At 41.7% G+C, this 14,139-nt stretch overlaps 1 protein-coding gene across 1 annotated transcript in view; it reads left to right on the forward strand.

The window, feature by feature from the left end:
* Positions 1-547: 547 nt before the first annotated feature.
* LOC107041281 (clathrin heavy chain) overlaps positions 548-14,139 on the forward strand; it is a gene marked incomplete in the record, with an annotated part of 16,301 nt that continues 2,709 nt past the window's right edge. Inside the window, 5 exon segments of the mRNA XM_015261760.1 lie at positions 548-1,067; positions 3,481-4,647; positions 6,333-7,541; positions 9,827-12,235; positions 13,641-14,139. Of these exon segments, the coding sequence (XP_015117246.1) occupies positions 1,026-1,067; positions 3,481-4,647; positions 6,333-7,541; positions 9,827-12,235; positions 13,641-13,853 (5,040 nt within the window).

Here is a 14,139-nt window from a genome sequence, read left to right on the forward strand (position 1 = left end):
TAAAAATAGGGGAGGGTGTGGTAAAATGGCCACTTTTGACTTTTTAAAAATATTCACAACTCAAAAACAGATATATCAATTGCGCTCCGTCTAATCTCATCACAAACAGGAATCATTGTAGGAATTGTTCTTTCTATTGAAAAATAAGATTATTCCATTTCACGACCAATTCAACAAGTCATGAAATTTCAAAAAGTCAAGTGTCCATTTTCCCGACCCACCCCTATCCCAAAAAAACTCAAAAGGGGCCGTTTTTCCCACCTCCCTTACTCATGCAATGCAATCTCCTCACCCCATCCTCCCATAAAAAAAATTCTCAAAACCTCAGAAGCACCTGCAGCGCACCTCCTCACTCCACCCGCAGCCCCGTCGAATTCCCGCCGCGCGTCCGCCACTTCATTCACAATAATTCTCCCCCAAAACTCCCCCGTAAAGCTGCCGCGAACCGCTCGCCCCAACCCCCCTAACAAAGAGGGGATGAGCACTACCTCAAGCATCTCCCCTCTCCCTCGGCGCCGCAAGCGCCAGTGGTAATATCCATGCGCTTGTGCTGTGCCCAAATTCCATCAGCCCATCACCTCAACCCCCAACGGCGTTAAAAATCAATACCCCATCAGTCTGAATGACACCGTTTCCCCGCGTAGTTCCGCGCCCCTCTCTCCCGAAGTCAAAAAATCCAAACCAAAAAAAGAAGCCGAAAAGTGTCAAATCGCGGGGACTACTTTCTTCCCTAAAGGAGAGAGGGGGGCGTGCACTGGTCGGCCATGATAGGTGTCAGCGGCAAGCAGTGACGGCATTCGCTCTTTGCGTCAGTCGGTTTTGTGAAGCTGATGACTGAATTAAAGCACGTCGGTATCATTGTCACCCGTAAAAGCCTCGAAAGACACTCGTTAAAGCCCCGCGAACGGTAGCTAGTCTACTGAGCCCTCAAAAACCGGACAATACCCCATAAAAGCCCCGAAGTAACACAACAACAGCTCGCTAAAGTCATCGGGCCCCAGGGGAGTGATCGAAACACCGTTAAAATGACGCAGCTACTGCCCATAAGGTTTCAGGAGCATCTCCAGGTAAGTGACCTGATTGATCGAGTGCCCAATGCCAGGTTGACCCCTCGCAATTGGCCCCCCTGTGATGGTGATAAGAAGTGAGTGACGAGGGGGCGGAGGGGCGTGAGGAAAACGGTATGGATGATTGTGGCGAGTGGATTGGGCTCGAAAAGTGTGAGGGAGAGAGAGATGGAGGCGAGTCGGCGTCGACCGACATCCGCCATCGACGTGGTTCACCACGTTCCTTTCCTGCTCATTTTCCCCCCTGCACCTGCTCATTTTCCCTCGTCGGGCCCCCCCGCCTCCCCCTGTGACAAGCAAAATCCCCGAGGGAAACGAAATGGATTTTTGATTTCTCGCACACTGCCATCCGGAACGAAATTATCAATTGACGTAGAGGTTGACAGCTCCCTCCATTGACTCCTTTCGCCAACTCTCGACACTCCTATTTATCCTCAATTCCTCGGGGCTTTTTGCAAATCCCCCGCACGAGTGAATGTCGATTACTCGGGTATCGATCCAAGGTGCAACATCCTCATGGCATTACCGAACTGTCCTCGGGGTTATTGGGAGTACTGGGCTTTGGGTGTAATGAGAACACGGAGAGATGGTTGGATTCAATGTTAGTTTGTGTTTTTAAAAAAAGAGGGGGGCCACGTCTACTCTGCACGCACACACGCCCCTCCGCCTACATTCCCCGAATGATTACTTTATTTAATTTTGTAACATTGTTTTATTCGTGATCCGTGATTTTCATGCTAGGGTAAACAGGCCAATTCTGGATGATTTCAACCTGCATTGAATATTCCATAATTAATAAAATGGAAATTGTACTGATTAGTTCAGCTTTGAATAGTATTACTCGGGTATAATCATGTGATCAGTTCTTTTTCTGTTGATTGGCATTTAATAAATAAAAATATATCGCCCAGTCGTCCAGAAATTATGGGGTTTTGCTGCACTCCACTATTTCTTAATTTAATTATTCTTTGTTTTGATATTTTGACGTCAAATAATTTTTTTCTGGTAATTTAAACATTCTTGAAGGTGTGGAAGCCGTCATTTCGCCTTTAGGTGATTCTTTTATTTTAGATTCTACCACGAAACTCGAATTTCACTGAGAGAAAAACGAACAAGGCTCCAAACCAATCTTGTTTGGAAAAAAATAATCGTTTGGTTCGAATTTGAACGTCTCAAATATGAATAATTGCTCTGCTTTCTAGACAATGAAATATTTAGTTCGAGAGGTGGATCATTCATACAAAACGATGCCTTTTCAGCATAAATAGGGTAAACAGGTCAATTTCTGGACGATTTCAATTTCCATCGAATATTCCACAAATAGTAAAACAAAAATTGTACTGATTATTTCACATTTCAATGATATTACTGGAGTATAATCATGTGATCAACTATTTTTTCTATTGATCGACATTCAATAAATTAAAAAAATCAGGGATTTCGGCTGCACTCAACTATTTCTTAATTTAATTATTCTTTGTTTTATTATTTTCACTTGAAATAATTTTTTCTGCTAATTTAAACATTCCTGAAGGTATGAAAGTCATCACATCCCCATTTAGGTGATTCTTTTATTTTAGATTCTACCACGAAACTCGAATTTCACTGAGAGAAAAACGAACAAGGCTCCAAACCAATCTTGTTTGGGAAAAAATAATCGTTTGGTTCGAATTTGAAAGTCTCAAATATGAATAATTGCTCTGCTTTCTAGACAATGAAATATTTTGTTCGAGAGGTGGATCATTCATACAAAACGATGCCTTTTCAGCATAAATAGGGTAAACAGGTCAATTTCCATCGAATATTCCACAAATAGTAAAACAAAAATTGTACTGATTATTTCACATTTCAATGATATTACTGGAGTATAATCATGTGATCAACTATTTTTTCTATTGATCGACATTCAATAAATTAAAAAAATCAGGGATTTCGGCTGCACTCAACTATTTCTTAATTTAATTATTCTTTGTTTTATTATTTTCACTTGAAATAATTTTTTCTGCTAATTTAAACATTCCTGAAGGTATGAAAGTCATCACATCCCCATTTAGGTGATTCTTTTATTTGAGATCCTACCACGAAACTCGAATTTCCCTCAACCGTCCAGCAATTGGCCTCACCCTAAATCAATGTTAGCAATAAAAATTTCCAATCTCTGCGACACGCTTCGCATGTTTGGCACAACAAAATTCTTTTTTAAGACCTCCACTGTTTTCCTCTCAGTGTGCTCGTTGACTCGTGGAGCCCGTGATAAGCGCCCCAATCGATTTGATATTAATATTTTTATCAGGAGCTATTGATTACTCGTGGCCGCCCATAAAAAATACCAAGACCCTCGTGAATTCGTACCCCAGCGTAAATAATCCAGCGCTAATTCCCATTATTCACAGAAAAAAATTAATTTTTCCAGCTCACAGCTGTCGGCATAAACGCCAACAATGTCAGCTTCAACACCCTCACGATGGAGTCTGACAAATTCATCTGCGTGCGTGAAAAAGTTGGGGACACATCGCAGGTTGTTATCATCGACATGAACGACTCGGCGAATCCAATAAGAAGGCCAATATCCGCCGATTCAGCAATAATGAACCCAGCGAGCAAAGTAATAGCCCTGAAGGCGCAGAAGACCCTCCAGATATTCAACATTGAGATGAAATCGAAGATGAAGGCCCACACGATGACCGAGGAGGTTGTCTTCTGGAAGTGGATATCGCCGAATACCCTGGCCCTCGTGACAGAGCAGTCTGTCTACCACTGGTCAATGGAGGGCGATTCGACCCCTCAGAAGATGTTCGACAGGCACGCCTCGCTGAATGGCTGTCAGATTATCAATTATCGCACTGATCCCAAACAGACGTGGCTGCTGTTGATAGGCATATCTGCCCAGCACAATCGCGTTGTTGGGGCCATGCATCTCTACTCTGTCGAACGAAAGTGTTCGCAGCCTATTGAGGGACATGCTGCGTCATTCGCACAGTTCAAAATGGAGGGAAATGCCGAGCCCAGCAATCTCTTCTGCTTCGCTGTGAGAACTGTTCAGGGGGCTAAACTTCACATAATCGAGGTGGGACAGCCACCAGCTGGCAACACAGCCTTTCCCAAGAAGGCTGTCGATGTTTTCTTCCCACCAGAGGCTGGCAGCGACTTTCCAGTCGCCATGCAAGTCAGCTCCAAGTACGATGTCATTTATCTCATCACCAAGTATGGGTACATTCACATGTACGATATTGAGTCTGCCACGTGTATATTCATGAATCGCATCTCCGGGGAGACGATCTTCGTCACTGCACCGCACGAGGCGTCCGGGGGCATCATCGGGGTCAATCGCAAGGGACAGGTGCTCTCGGTTTCGGTCGAGGAGGAGAACATCATACCTTATATCAATGGGGTTCTACAGAATCCAGAGCTGGCGCTGAGGATGGCTGTTAGGAATAATCTGTCCGGGGCTGAGGATCTTTTTGTGAGGAAATTCAACATGCTTTTCCAGAATGGACAGTATGCCGAGGCTGCTAAGGTCGCTGCTAATGCGCCTAAGGGGATTTTGAGAACACCCGCTACTATTCAACGATTTCAGCAGGTCAGTTTTTATTTAATTAAGGATGTTTGGCGGGGAGGGGAGGGGAATTGTTACTCTTGAGGGAAGACAGCTTATCGAAGGGGGGGAGGGAGGGTTTGTTAGGGATAAGGGGTGAGTGATCAAGAACATTGAAAACAAATTGTAGTTTAGTATTGTATGATGGCCTACAATTTGCATCATACAATGTTAGTGTTTTTACTATTGACAGCTGGAAAAATTATTGATTGGAATTTTCAAAAAAAGCTCACATATTTTTTGGCCACTGTATTATGCATGTGGTAACCAAAATCATCAACATGGTAGGGACAATCCCCTGAGATTTGAATTGTTGTTGGATGGATGGAGTAATGGGAAATGATGATTACTGGCTCGAATGATTATTGATTTTGTCGTGGGGAACTGATTGAGGCTCTGGGTTCAATTGATTTTTGAATAATTATGGCTTCAAAGACATAATTATTCAGAAAACATTAATTAATTAATGTTATTCAAATAACATTAATTGTTAATTGTTGAGATTGCGAAGTATTGCAGAACATTTTACTTATGAAACTTTTTTTAGTCAGTTTTAACCTGATTTCAATGCACTTGGGCTTAATTTGTATGTTCAGATATTCTATGTGAAAAATAGTGGGTATTTTCTCGAAAGTTTATTGACTTCGTCGTGTGGTTCAATTTATTTTTAAAAAATCATGGTTTTGGAGATGTTATTCAAAACGAAATTGATTTAATTAAGTTTAATTATTAATTGTTAATTGAGGTTGTTAGATTCCGCTGAAATTTTGGATTGATACCGTTCCCATCACCTCTGAATGCATTTGTTGAATAGATACGCTACTGAAAAATGATGCCCATTCGCTTAAAAGCTCATTAATTTTGTCAAGTGAACATGCCAAAACCTCTGGAGTTCAATTAATTCCAGAAAATAATAGCTTTGGAGGTTTTTCATCTCCGTAAGATTGAGATTGATCGTCAGTTCGATGTCACAGTATTAAACCTAATAAATCGAATCAACATCAATTTCAGTAGTTAAAATAGTTAAATATCACTGAAAATGTTATTTATAAACCTTTCTTTCTAGCCACAGCTTTGACCTGGTTTCGATGCATTTGAGCTTACTTTGTTTGTAAAGACATTTTCAATCAGTGAATTTACTAACGAAAAATGAAGATTACTTACTGAAAAGTTCATTGGTTTAGACATGTGGAAATTCCGATTTCAAATTAAATAAATGTCCCAACTATACTGCAATTAAATTAAAACAGACTTGAAAGAGACATTTTAAGGACCGAGTTTTGGGCAATGTTTCGTCAAATACAAATGACAGACCAAAATCTCGATGAACTTTATAAATTTTCCTCGTGAAAACGCCAAACAAATCAAAATATCTTTAAATCAGTAGCGAAGTGGTAAAACGGCACAAGTCAATTTTGACTATTGACCAGTTTTCAATGAATATCTCGGCATCTAAGGGAGATAGCAAAATATTTTTCAAACCTTTTTTGTAGAGCCGATTGAGAGCTACAACAACTATAATTACGAAAATTTCGCTATCTCCCTTAGATTCGGAAATATTCCTCAAACACTCAGCTGGGAGATAAGTCGACTCAAACCGTTTGCAATCGCAATGAATTATTAAACCACTTCACCAATGCATCCCTCACAATAGTCTCCACTCATTCCAGGTGCCTGCCACACAAGGTCAAACCTCACCCCTCCTCCAGTACTTCGGAATTCTCTTGGACCAGGGCCAGCTGAACAAATACGAGTCCCTGGAGCTGTGTCGTCCAGTTCTTGTCCAAGGTCGCAAGCAGCTCCTCGAGAAATGGCTGAAGGAGGACAAGCTCGAGTGCAGCGAGGAGCTGGGTGACCTGGTGAAGCAGGCCGACCCCACCCTAGCCCTGAGCGTCTACCTGCGAGCAAATGTCCCCAACAAAGTGATTCAGTGTTTCGCTGAGACTGGACAATTCCAGAAGATCGTACTCTACGCCAAGAAGGTGTCTTACACTCCTGACTACATATTCCTGCTGCGGAATGTCATGAGAATAAATCCAGATCAGGGTGTTGCTTTTGCTCAAATGCTGGTGCAGGACGACGAGCCCCTGGCTGACATCAATCAGATTGTGGACATTTTTATGGAGCAGAATATGGTGCAGCAGTGCACAGCCTTTCTCCTGGATGCCCTCAAGAACAATCGTCCCAGCGAGGGAGCCCTGCAGACTCGTCTACTCGAGATGAATCTCATGTCTGCACCTCAAGTTGCTGATGCCATTCTTGGCAATCAAATGTTCACACATTACGATCGTGCTCACGTCGCTCAACTGTGCGAGAAAGCTGGACTACTTCAGCGTGCACTGGAGCATTACACTGATCTTTACGATATAAAACGTGCAGTTGTACATACCCATTTGCTCTCTGGCGATTGGCTCGTCGGTTTCTTCGGCACCCTCTCTGTCGAGGACTCACTGGAGTGCCTCAAAGCCATGCTCACCGCCAATATACGACAAAATTTGCAGATCTGCGTGCAAATAGCGACCAAGTATCACGAACAACTCACAACAAAAGCACTGATCGATCTTTTCGAGAGCTTCAAGTCGTACGAGGGTCTGTTCTACTTCCTCGGATCAATTGTTAACTACAGCCAGGACCAAGAAGTGCACTTCAAGTACATTCAGGCGGCATGCAAGATCGGACAGATCAAGGAGGTCGAACGCATCTGTCGGGAGAGCCACTGCTACAATGCTGAGAGGGTTAAGAACTTCTTGAAAGAAGCTAAATTGTCGGATCAACTGCCCCTTATCATCGTTTGCGATCGTTTTGATTTTGTTCATGACCTTGTTCTGTATCTATACCGTAATAATCTGCAGAAGTATATCGAGATTTACGTACAGAAGGTAAGGATTTACTTTGGAGATTATGATTTTTTTCAGGGTAGGGAACAATGGAGAGGAAAAATGTTGAGAGACTTTTTCAGGATTTTTCTGCAGCTGAGGGAATTCTCTACAAATGACTATCTTCTCTCCCTCAAAACTCGATGATTGAAATGAGTCACAAGTGATTGTTTCACATAAATTTAGAATTGAAGAAAATTAAAGCTGTTTTAATTATGCGATCGTCTGGGAATGAGGGATTGAAGTGAAATTGTAAAGAGACCTTTTGTTGAAAAGATTTCCTACAGAAAAAGTCTCGATATTTCCCCTTAAACTCGTTAATTTTTTAGGTAATTTTTAGAGGATAAGTGTTGGAAGATCGTTTTTCTGGATTTCTTTTAGTTCAGAATTTCAGCATTTTTCTGCAGCTGAGGAAATTCTCTACAAAAAACTATCTTCTCTCCCTTAAAAGTCTCAGATTTAAATAAGTCACGAGTGATTATGTTTTGCATAAATTTAGAAAAAGAAAACGAAAGCTGTTTTAATTTTGCGATCGTCTGGAAATGAGGGATTGAAGTGAAATTGTAGAGAGACCTTTTATTGAGAAGATTTCCTGCAATCAATCTCTCAGCATTTCCTCTTAAACTCCTTAATTTTTTAGATAATTTTTAGAGGAAAAGTGTTGAGAGATCTTTTTTCAAAATTTTTTTAGTTCAGAATTTCAGGATTTTTCTGCAGCTGAGGGAATTTTCTAAAAAAAATATCTTCTCTCTCTCAAAATAAAATTACATCTCTTGACTACACAATCACCTGCGGAGCGAGAGATTTAATAGCAATGGGGAAAATCTGTACAAAAAAACAGTCTTTTCCATTTCCTCTCAAACCCACTCATTCTGCAGATGATTTCACTGTCAATGAAACTGGACTACGTGACGTCATTACGTTCAATAATACAATCACCTCAAGAATGAGTTCCAATCAAATTCTCTGTACAACAAGCTTCTTTCATTTTCCCCAGGTGTTACTCATCCTCTAGATAACTTCATAATGATCGAAGTGACACCAGTTAAATTATCACATTCTGAATTGATCCAGAAATAGAAAACGCCATCTCTTTCAATCATACAATTATCTCAGAAAATGCAGTGATGCAAATCTGTCGAAAAAGTCCTCTCTATCATGCTAATTTCCCACTTGACGAACACACTTTGCACATGTCAAGTAATTACGTTCAATTACTCAATTACAAGAAGAAGTGATTTAAAAAAAAATTCGTCAAAAATCTTTTTCCCCACTATAGAATCTCCACCCCATTATCTCTCGAAATCCTCTCCAGACAATTTCAAAATTATAACATTGCCATAAATTAGTCAAGTTATTACGTTTCTACTTAAATTCCAGAATAGGAAATTACATTTCTTGATCATACAATCATCTGAGAAACGAGAAATTCCACACCAATAAGGAAAATCTGTAAAACAAACTTTCTTCTCCATTTGCCCCAGGTTTTACTCATTCTCTAGGTAAATTTACAATGATCAAAGTGACATTAGTCAAGACGTCTCTATTAACTATACACTCATTTCAGAGAGGAATGATTTTAACGCAATGATGAGAATTTTTAGAAAAAATCCTCTTTGTCACGTTGATTCCTTGACAAAATTTACATGTCAACTAATTACGTTAAGCAACTAATTTACCTCAAGAAAAAGTGATTTAAAAAGAAACTCTAGAACTTTTTCCCACGAAAAAATCTCCACCCCATTAATCTAGGTAAATTCATAATGATCAAAGTGACATCAGCCAAGACATCTCTGTTAATTACACAATCATCTGAGGAACGAGAGCTCTTCCAGCAATGAGGAAAATCAGAACAAAAAAGAAAAACTTTCTTCTCAATTTCCCCCAGGTTACCTCATTCTCTATATAAATTCATCACGATCAAAGTGACATCAGTCACTTAATTATACAATCATTCCAGAAACGACTGATTTTAACGCAGTGATGAGAATCTTTCGAAAATATCCTCTCTGTCATGTCAATTCCCCACTTGACAAAATTGACATGTCCCCTAATTTCGTTCAATTACCTCAAGAAATATATAAAAAAACCTCTCCCGAAATTATTTTCCCCACGAAAGAATCTCCGCCCCATTACTCTCAAAATCCCCTCCAGACGTCAAAATTACACCACCGCCATAAGTCACCCGATGGCATTATCCCCTCACCCCCAGCTTAATGAATCATTGATCCACTAATCCCCCGAATCCCCGCCAAATCGCTCTCATAACCCATTGACTCCACTTCCAGGTAAATCCATCACGTCTGCCAGTGGTGGTGGGAGGTCTCCTGGACGTCGACTGTTCCGAGGACATAATAAAAAACCTAATCCTGGTAGTGCGAGGGCAATTCTCCACGGACGAGCTCGTCGAAGAAGTTGAAAAACGCAATCGCCTGAAGCTCCTCCTCCCCTGGCTGGAGTCGCGCGTCCACGAGGGCTGCATCGAGCCAGCGACCCACAACGCCCTAGCTAAAATTTACATCGACAGTAACAACAATCCCGAGAGATTCCTGAAGGAGAATCAATTCTACGACAGCCGAGTGGTTGGAAAATACTGCGAGAAACGCGACCCACATTTGGCGTGCATAGCATACGAGCGTGGCCAGTGTGATCGTGAGTTGATTGCTGTTTGCAATGAGAACAGTTTATTCAAGAGTGAAGCCAGATATCTGGTTAGACGGCGAGATCCTGATTTGTGGGCCGAAGTGCTTCTCGAGAGCAATCCCTACAAGCGTCCACTGATTGACCAGGTGGTGCAGACAGCCCTCTCCGAAACCCAAGACCCCGAGGACATTTCAGTCACAGTGAAGGCCTTCATGACAGCCGATCTGCCAAACGAGCTCATCGAACTCCTGGAAAAAATAGTCCTCGACAGTTCGGTCTTCAGTGATCACCGCAATCTGCAGAATCTCCTGATTCTCACAGCAATCAAGGCCGATCGCACTCGTGTAATGGAGTACATCAATCGTCTGGACAACTACGACGCCCCAGACATTGCGAACATTGCAATCAACAACGAGCTGTACGAAGAGGCCTTCGCAATATTCAAGAAGTTTGACGTCAACACCTCGGCCATTCAGGTGCTCATCGAGCAAGTGGCCAATCTGGACAGGGCCTACGAATTCGCTGAGAGATGCAACGAGCCCGCAGTCTGGTCACAGCTCGCCAGAGCCCAACTCCAGAAGGGCCTCGTTAAGGAGGCAATCGACAGCTTCATCAAGGCTGACGATCCATCGGCCTACATCGACGTAGTGGAGACAGCCCATCGCACCTCCCACTGGGAGGACCTCGTGCGCTACCTCCAGATGGCGAGGAAGAAGGCGCGTGAATCCTTCATCGAGAGCGAGCTCATCTACGCTTATGCACGCACCAACAGACTCGCCGATCTCGAGGAATTCATCTCTGGGCCCAATCACGCTGACATACAGAAAATTGGGGACAGGTGTTTCGACGATAAAATGTACGAGGCTGCCAAACTGCTGTACAACAATGTCTCGAATTTCGCGAGACTGGCGATCACTCTGGTGCACCTGAAGGAGTTCCAGGGGGCTGTCGACTCGGCGAGAAAAGCCAATTCCACGAGGACCTGGAAGGAGGTGTGCTTCGCCTGTGTGGACAGTGGGGAATTCCGTCTGGCCCAGATGTGTGGTCTGCACATTGTCGTGCATGCCGATGAGCTCGAGGATCTCATCAATTATTATCAGGATCGTGGACACTTTGAGGAGCTGATTAATCTGCTGGAGGCAGCACTTGGCCTCGAGCGTGCACACATGGGAATGTTCACAGAGCTGGCTATTCTTTACAGCAAGTACAAGCCACAGAGGATGCGTGAACACCTCGAGCTCTTCTGGTCGCGTGTCAATATTCCCAAGGTATTGAGAGCCGCTGAGTCGGCACATCTGTGGGCTGAGCTTGTGTTCCTTTATGATAAGTACGAGGAGTATGACAACGCTGTTCTGGCCATGATGCAGCATCCAACTGAGGCGTGGAGGGAGGGACACTTCAAGGATGTCATCACTAAAGTTGCTAATGTCGAGTTGTATTACAGAGCCATTCAATTTTATCTTGAATACAAACCACTGCTTTTGAATGATATTCTTCTTGTTCTGTCGCCGAGAATGGATCACACGAGGTCAGTCGCTTATTTCACGAGAACTGGGCATCTTCAGCTTGTCAAGCCCTATCTGAGGTCTGTGCAGGCGTTGAATAACAAGGCGATCAATGAGGCGTTGAATGGACTGCTGATCGATGAGGAGGACTACCAGGGGCTCAGGACGTCCATCGATGCCTTTGACAATTTTGATAATATTGCTCTTGCCCAACAGCTCGAGAAACACGAGCTCATTGAGTTCAGGAGAATTGCAGCTTATTTGTACAAAGGGAACAACAGGTGGAAGCAGAGTGTTGAACTTTGCAAGAAGGACAGATTGTTTAGGGATGCTATGGAGTATGCCGCTGAGTCGAGAAATGCCGAGGTCGCGGAGGAATTGCTCGAGTGGTTCTTGGAGAGGGACTCCAAGGATTGCTTCGCTGCTTGCCTGTTTTATTGTTATGATCTACTGCATCCTGATGTTATACTTGAACTTGCGTGGAGACATCGGATTCTGCACTTTGCTATGCCGTATCTCATTCAAGTCATGAGGGAGTACATCACCAAGGTTGGTATTGGTGTCGAATTTGTGGGGGTTGTTTTGTTCTTTAATTAGGGCGAGGGGGGGGGGGGATGAGAATTATTTGGTGGAGATAGCTCTGATGGGAAGTTTAGGGGAATTTATCACGGAGTTTATTTAGGAGTGGTGGGGCTAAAGAAGGTTTTTGGCAGTATTTGGGAGGTACTGGGAATGAAAATGAATATTTTTTTGTTAATTGTATGGAGAGGTTTTTAGATATCTCTCTCTAAACTCACTAATTTCAGGAAAACTTGCGGAGTAATGAAAAATTTCAGAGTAGATGCTCAACTCTCTGACTCTAATTTTTGTTGAAAATAGTTTAGGGCTGTGGGTGACAATGAATGTGATTTTGCGAAGTACTTGACATTTGTCTTCAGAAAGTTGTTTTTACGTCCATTAGTTTCCAAGAAATTTTGAGAATAATATGAATGTTCAGTAGCGGAACAATGCGTAAGATTATTTGACTGTCTGCTGTGAACTTTTAATACAATGAAAATTATTTCTTCAGAATATTTTACAATCCGTTTTAACTAAATGAAAACTGCAAAAAAGTTGATAAAAATTGCCAACTTCATCGACCAAATTTAAATCCGCTCAAAATTGACTACAATTTTAGGAAAAAATTGAAATTTCATGGATAATCGACTCATAATTTTCAGGAGAGTGACATTAAACGCGATTTAGAGGGAAAGAAATAATGAAATTCTAGACTTCACCAAAAATTCAATAAAATTCCCAATATTTCAGCAATATGAGAACAAGAAAATACCTCAACTTGTTTGAATTTTCGATGAGAGCATGAATATTCAGTCCCAAATTACGCTTAATTTTCAATTAATTGAAAATTAAAAAATACATTCACCAGAATTCTCCCGATTTCTATTGATTATCAGGGAGTAATTGCACTGAAATTTATAGTTCTCATTGATTTCTCCATGAAATTCTAGATTTTCAATGTTGAAATTCCTTCAAATTTCGGTGCAACTAAAATGTCATAAAAATTTCCAAAAAGTATCCCAGAAATTTCGGCCAAAAATTGTCAGTAGTGCAGGGTATTTTTATCACTTCTAAAATTCTTATTCCTCTTTCCTCGACGTCAACCATTTTCATTTCGACTGTCATTATTTATCCATAAGCTAGGATTTCTTCGCCCCTTCATGAAAAGATTGATTAATGACTATTTTTTTTATTAAGATTAATTAATGACTAGCCGAAGAACACTTACTTTAGTCACTATTTCCTTCCTTCATTATCTACTTCTCTTCATCTCTCCAATATCGAAATGAAGAGGCAAATTTATTAATAATTTGCAACAAAATAAAAAGATAAAATTCATTGTTGTCGAGAAAATGTTTGCAAAAATGGAATAATTATCTTTGAAAAATCTAAACAGGTCGACAAATTGGAGGAGGCCGAGAGCAGACGTGTCGAGGAGACCGACCACCAGGAGCACAAGCCAATGATAATGCCAGAGCCCCAACTGATGTTGACAGCAGGACCCGGCATGATGGCCCCTGGTTATGCACCACAAGCAGTATACGGTAATCCAGCAGCACCCGGTGTCTACGCACCACCGGCGGCTGCTTATCAGGGCTACGGCATGTGAGACGGCGCATTAAACGATAAATTTCACAGCGTCGATCAACAATATCCACTCTTCTCAAGGTTTCAATAGACCATTCAAATACGACGTTTAGTTAACTATTATTTTTCGTAGAAATTTAATCGACCTGAACTGCAGTAACTGATTTAAAAAAAAACAACAAGTAAGAATGAACATTCATAAAAATAATCAGAGACTCTGTTAGATAGTATCGAACCCGTTGTGTTCGATTATTTTGATGAAAAAGTTGATACAAAAATTATGGAAATTCGCTGTTGTCCATCGAGTG

The sequence above is a fragment of the Diachasma alloeum genome, unplaced genomic scaffold (assembly GCF_001412515.2).
Source record: "Diachasma alloeum isolate Michigan unplaced genomic scaffold, Dall2.0 Dall_scaffold_00360, whole genome shotgun sequence".
NCBI classification, from domain to species: Eukaryota; Metazoa; Arthropoda; class Insecta; order Hymenoptera; family Braconidae; genus Diachasma; species Diachasma alloeum.